A 6,127-nucleotide genomic window follows, 5' to 3' on the forward strand; every position below is an offset into this window, starting at 1 on the left:
CAATCCAGTATGGGTATCTATTGTCTATGGCTAGAGTGACCAGACCCTTCCTCGTGGCCGTGCCAGACTAGGTCTTTTATCCCTAATTACCAGGATATATGAATTATGTAGTATGGGTACTTGAAACACAATGGTTCATTGGGATTGTGAAAAATCCTGAGCAACATCGTTGGACACTTGTGTAAACTGATGTACTATGTATGACTATTAAGCTACTCTAGTGCTGGTTAACCATCACTACATTCCTACTGTACACTGTAAGGGCTACTATTACTGTGAAACTTCGAAGGTTATAGCTTCACATATGTACAGTAAAATATTATTCCACTGGCTTGCCCAGGCAAGTGTGCCCGACGGCTTACTGCTACCGTGCACATACGATTAGTACATCAACAAGAAACATACCAAAAAATCTAACTTATCACCTTGACCAATATTACAAGCTCCATCTCTATAATACTCTATTAGGTATGATCTACCCTAACTTCGAGCCACGTATCAAGTTTAACGCGCACTTCTGAAGCGCACTTGGTGATGGAAAACAGACCAAACTACAGCTACCTTAACCATTGCCGTGTATGTATGAATCTTAAACCTTTTTGGATAAATGACAAATGGTTTGCATTTCAAACTACATCAATTGAACAAGCTCAAACAAGCGTACACGTTCCTTATAAGCGCCTCACTAATTTCTTCCAAGTACAACATATTCAAGGTTAGATTTCTCATTCGTGCCAACTTAAAAATTGCTGCATGGCTATACCACATATATTTCTATTTCATAAGGAGAATTCTGATTCATAGATGATTGGGATCCAGCTACCTGCATGTTTGAAATTCTGCTTTCGTCAACTATATGATGCTACTTAACTACATAATGGATTAATCAACAGCTATAATTTTTTGTAGGATACATTTCCTTTATTCTCTGAACAGTTTCACCAAAATTTGAAGCTTTTCAACAATGGCACTATGATATACCAGAATCAGCAAGTATTATGGGGGCGTCAGCAATTAGGACACACTCACTTTTTGGTCCTTCTCACTTCAAACAATTATAGAAGTGTTGTTGTCCGCATATGATATCAGTTTGGAGAAAACGGTATTAGTCGTCAAGGAGAATTTAGCAAAGTTGTAATTTTTTAGTAAGTGATAGCTGCCTTTCTAATTGATATTTCACGCCCAGCGTGTTGCGAATGTTCACCCACTCTGTCAGACACTTGATTGTCTTCCTCAGGAGCTTGTAAATGTTTAGTGACTTCTAATGGATAAAGTTCTGCTCCATCTTTCACAAATACTGGTCCCAAATAATCTAACCCAGTAAATTGGAAAGGTAAAGATTCAGATACTCTTTGTTTGGGCCAGGGTGGCATCCTTGGTAAAGTAAATGATGGTCCTTCATGACGTCGACAAACTAAGCAATGGGACAGACAAGCTCTGACCTCCGCTCTCCCTTGAGGTAGCCAGTACTCCTGTCGCAAAGTAGAGAGTGTATGGGAGATGCCAGCATGTATCAGCCGCTCATGTATCTCTTTAATCACCAATCTAGTGAAATGCTCTCGCCATAAACTGCTGTAGCATACGACTTAGCAGAAGCATCACAAAAGGTCAAAATCTGGTAAACAACACCTTGACCATTATCATTATCGAGGAATTCTCAGTTCTGACAACTGTTGTAATACCTCAACAATCCTTTCCCACTCTTGACATAAACATGGTGTCAAACAATCATCCCAACCCAATTCATTAGTCCAAAGTGTTTGTAGAAATACTTTACCAAAAAAGGTAACTGGTGTCACAAAACCTAACGGATCATAAACCTTGGCTACAATGCTAACAACACATCTCTTAGTAACATTAACCATACACTTCACAGTATCTTCCTTAAACCCACATATTTGTAAATAGTCTTCTACACTGTTCCATAACAGCCCAAACACCTTCATTACAATTCCTGTTGACCTTTCCTTTATACGTAAATAATCTAAAAACTGTTTACAATTGGAAGACCATTCTCTTAAATTCATTGATGCCCTTTTAAAAATGGTTTTGGCCTCCTCATAAATCTGACAAGCCTCTTGAACTGAGTCAACCCCCACTGACAAATTGTCAACATAGATATTATCACACATCAATGAGGCAATATCAGAACCATCTTGTTTTAAATGATACTGTAATGTTGCCTCCAATAAGAAGGGACTGCATATAATGCCAAATGGCACTCGACAAAAACGATACACACATAAATTTCCATTTATCTTATCAGGTCTGGTGGGATCCTTGAACCACAAAAATCTAGTTACGTCCCTCTCACTTTCTTGTATTCCCACCTGTAGGAAGGCCCAATGTCTGATAGAATTGCTATGTAATAAGTATGGAACCTCAACAGCACACCACACATGTTTGGTAAATTAACTGAGCCTCTATATAGACATTCATTAAGACTCTTCTCGTGTTGACTAGCTTTCACAGAGGCATCATAGACTATTCTGATCTTAGTTGTAGATTTAGATGGTGTAATTACCGGATGGTGTGGAAGATAATGTTTCTTATTTTCAGTTTCACTTCTCCCATTAATATTTCAATTATCCCACCATGAAGCTGTGACTCAATGACTTCACAATACTGCCCAAATAAACCGTGGTTATTTTGAAGCCTTCTAGACAATGACTTCATTCTGCCATAGGCAATATCAAAATTTTCAGGTAAGATAGAATTAGGCTTCCAAGGCCACGTGACAAAATAACGCCCTTCCTTGTAACAAACAGTACTATTAAATTGTTCTAGAGCCTTGTCATCATCCTTCACATCAAATGATTCAGTAATCCCTATCTGGTCCAGAGTCCAAAGGTCACTCAAACCACGGTCATCTGTAACAGTAGCAATTGCACATGAAGACACTATCTGTTTATCATGTTCAGTATGATCGTGATACCTTCCTGTAATTATATAACCCAGCCTAGAAGACAACAACAACAATCCTGAAGGTAACACCACTCTATCCTTTCCTACTATATCCCAGAAATAGTCGGACCCAATAAAAAGGTCTATTGTAAATGTATTTCCCCTCTCTAGGATACTGTCAGCCAACCTTTCAGGAGCAATGGTATGAAGGAAGTCCAGATCACTCTGCAACAATGGCCCACGCTGAATTGCTCCAGTTATCTGAGGAAGTACATTAGCATTCAAAACAATAGGTGGATTATCCTTAGCAAGAATAGTAAAGCAGACCACACGTGTATTCAAATTTTGAGGCCTTGTCCCACCAAAGGTTGACACTAATAACGATTCATTTCGTAATGATGGCAATTTCAATTTTCTAGCAAGCTGTTCTGTCATAAACGTTCGTTGGCTGGCACTATCCAACAGTAAGTATGCTGAAACCTTACAGCCATCACTACCACAAATAGTTACCCTAGCTGTCTGCAACAATACCCTTTCACCAGTTGTTAGTGCAGGCTCACATTATTACTTGTTGACACCAGAGAGTCACCTTCTGTTTCACTAGTAGCTAGGCTAGTTGACAAATTAGTAAACGACTGATTAGTCTCTAAACCAGAGCTCTCTGTTATCTGATTATCACAGTCGTAAGAGATCTTAAACTGTTCAGGACATATACTGCAGTGGTGATGGCCAATCCTTTTACAATGATAACAAGATCTTGACTGTGCACTAGGGCACTGCTTGTTAAGTGTGACCTACCCTCAAGCATATAAAACATTTTCCCTTACTCACCAACTGACTCTTTCTATTATTAACTGTAACATACCTGTCACAGCTGTCACTAAAATGACTTCCCCTACAAAACACACATGGTCTTGATGGCTCACCCTTTTGATAGTTGTTTCTCACACCCTTTGAATGACCCTGTTTACTGTTTACAATAGGGCTTCAGCTGACAAGTTGCCCTCTACAGGTGATACTGGTACAGGTTTAAAACTACCAAAATTTCTACGGCCTTTAAAATTGGGTGGTTTAGACATAGCTTCATAGCGTTGAGCATTGGAATGAATAGACACATATTTCTTTAAAGATTTTCGTAAGGAAGCAACAGTCCTCATTTATTTCCTTAGATTCTTCAAGTTTCACTATGACATCCATGGGAAACTTTGACAATATCTGCTGTACAGCACTCCGCTGGTGACCAACGTCTTCCCCTTGAGACTCGAGCTGTCGAATTATTTTCTCTATGGCTTCATGAGTGTTCTTAACTTCATTAAATCGATTTGAAGCAGTCACCAGGTGCTGCAGCTGAGAATATAGAGCTTCCACAATATGTTCCCTTTTACCAAACCTTCCTTTAACAATTCTATAACAACAGGATAATTATCATTTGTTACTGATATCCCATAAATAACTGAAGCCGCTGCCCCTCTGACTGAACCCTTTAAATAACTAAACTTAGTGACATTAGAAATGGCTGTTTGTTGATGAACAGATGTACTAAATACATCCCAGAATTCTTGCCAGCGTAAAACGTTACCATCAAAGGTCGGTAGAGTGAGGTTTGGCAGCTTCATCGGTAGATTAGGTGGCTGTTGTTCCTCAACCAAAGGTTCCTTTGGTAAAGGTCGCCGTTCTGCCCTTTCTTGCAGTCTCAACACTATCTTCAGGCGAGCACTCGTCTCTCTTGAATCAAGCAGCAATTCAACAAACCCGTCGTCACCTTCCGCTGCCCAGAGGTATTCTTTCTCCTCTGTTTCGACCACTGCTTTGGAATCACCCTTGAGTTCCTTTAGTAGCGCTTTCCACTCGTCATTACATCTCTCCAACAAAGCCGTATTCGTGTCCATTCGATGAACCAAGTCTTCTATCTCCGTTTCCTCCTTCTCCAGGTCCCTGTCGTTGATAGGCGTCATGAAAATGACTCTCATGTTCTTTATGTAGCCTTGTAAGCGAGCCCTAGTCGGCCCCAAGAGCTTGCGAATTGGTCCTGACATCGTTACCCTGCTCACTGCGCCAGTTTCTGTCTCGTAGATTCGCCTTATTTGCTTGCTTTACGGGTGACTGAGTATTTTCATAAAAAGTTGAATTTATATACAACAATCTCTATATAGTGCACCACATATTACATCATTAGCTCATTATATGACAGATGTATAATTTATACTATGTTCATTTAGGCTGTAGATACAAAGTAATATAATATGTAATATTATTACAGTTACTTTATTTTATGGGTAATATGTAACTGTAACTAAATAGTTCAGTTGCAAGTAATATGTAACTAGTTACTTTTACTTTTGCCCAACACTGTTCATTATGCACACTCACTCTATCTTCAGTCTAGTTGATATGAACATCTCACGTGAACATATTTATAGTATGCTTAACAACGCAGATCGAGGCGCAGATGTACCTGGATATGTAAATGAAAGTACCAAAGTCTGGTAAGATGGAATAAAAGGTTAGCCATAATAATGTAGTTCTGTTGTTGTTAATGGGCTGAGTACCTTTAAAGTGGCATATATATTGGTCCCCTTTCACCTGGCTGCCGTTAACATCGGGCTGCATCCTACACAGCTACTGAATTAAATCGTAGGCAAATGGACAACTACATATTGGTACAACAGGCGTGTAATAAGCTTATAGGACTTGTACCATGAAGTGTGCCTTGTATTGTGCCTCCACTGCGGTGTGTTCTGAGCCACTGGTTACTGAGATGCATGAAAGCCATGCACTGTTGATCAGTGATAATTGGTGGTCAACCCTTGATCCTGTCTTAGAAACCACCATTGTGATTACATTGTATTTGTTGTCTCCAGAATTAGTATCTGAATCACGAGCCCATATGCACTTGGCATAACGTGGGTGACCTGCGAATCATGTAATGATGCGTTGGCTTATTGCCATTATATTCATTTATGCCATATCACTTTAAGTAAGCATTCCAGCCTGATTTTTAAATTTTGGAAAAATGGACTTTTTATATGCTTAATAGATAGAGCATTGATTGCCAATCTCAGAAATATACAGTTTGTTGGGTTGGAATTCACTACTTTGGCATGCACAGTGCTTTAAAACAGAAAAATGTTGTTGTTTAATCCTTGGAAGAAATGGCACATTGTGGGTTGATCGTAAGATAGGGCCAACTTGGTATTGAAGTAAAAGTAATTAACTGTAGATG

The 6,127-nt window shown here is 39.3% G+C and overlaps 1 protein-coding gene across 1 annotated transcript; it reads right to left on the reverse strand.

Annotated features, from left to right (window-relative positions):
* Window positions 1-1,643: 1,643 nt before the first annotated feature.
* Window positions 1,644-4,940, reverse strand: LOC136244811 (uncharacterized). Its single transcript, XM_066036361.1, has 5 exons — window positions 4,295-4,940; window positions 3,736-3,799; window positions 3,465-3,639; window positions 2,525-3,423; window positions 1,644-2,361 (listed from the first exon to the last, which is right to left on the reverse strand). The coding sequence occupies exons 1-5, from the start codon at window positions 4,938-4,940 to the stop codon at window positions 1,644-1,646; spliced, it is 2,502 nt and encodes an 833-aa protein (XP_065892433.1).
* Between the last annotated feature and the right edge of the window lie 1,187 nt (window positions 4,941-6,127).

Source organism: Dysidea avara, chromosome 14 (assembly GCF_963678975.1).
Source record: "Dysidea avara chromosome 14, odDysAvar1.4, whole genome shotgun sequence".
In the NCBI taxonomy this organism is placed as follows: Eukaryota; Metazoa; Porifera; class Demospongiae; order Dictyoceratida; family Dysideidae; genus Dysidea; species Dysidea avara.

What these genes read in the sequence shown, in the direction of transcription:
- LOC136244811 (XM_066036361.1), bottom strand. Translation starts at nt 4,940, where the DNA reads ATGTCAGGACCAATTCGCAAGCTCTTGGGGCCGACTAGGGCTCGCTTA. An exon ending in TATAGAATTGTTAAAGGAAG is followed by an intron (nt 3,800 to 4,294) that starts GTTTGGTAAAAG and finishes TGTGTTTTGTAG; the next exon opens with GGGAAGTCATTTTAGTGACA. An exon ending in ATAATAGAAAGAGTCAGTTG is followed by an intron (nt 3,640 to 3,735) that starts GTGAGTAAGGGA and finishes TCATTGTAAAAG; the next exon opens with GATTGGCCATCACCACTGCA.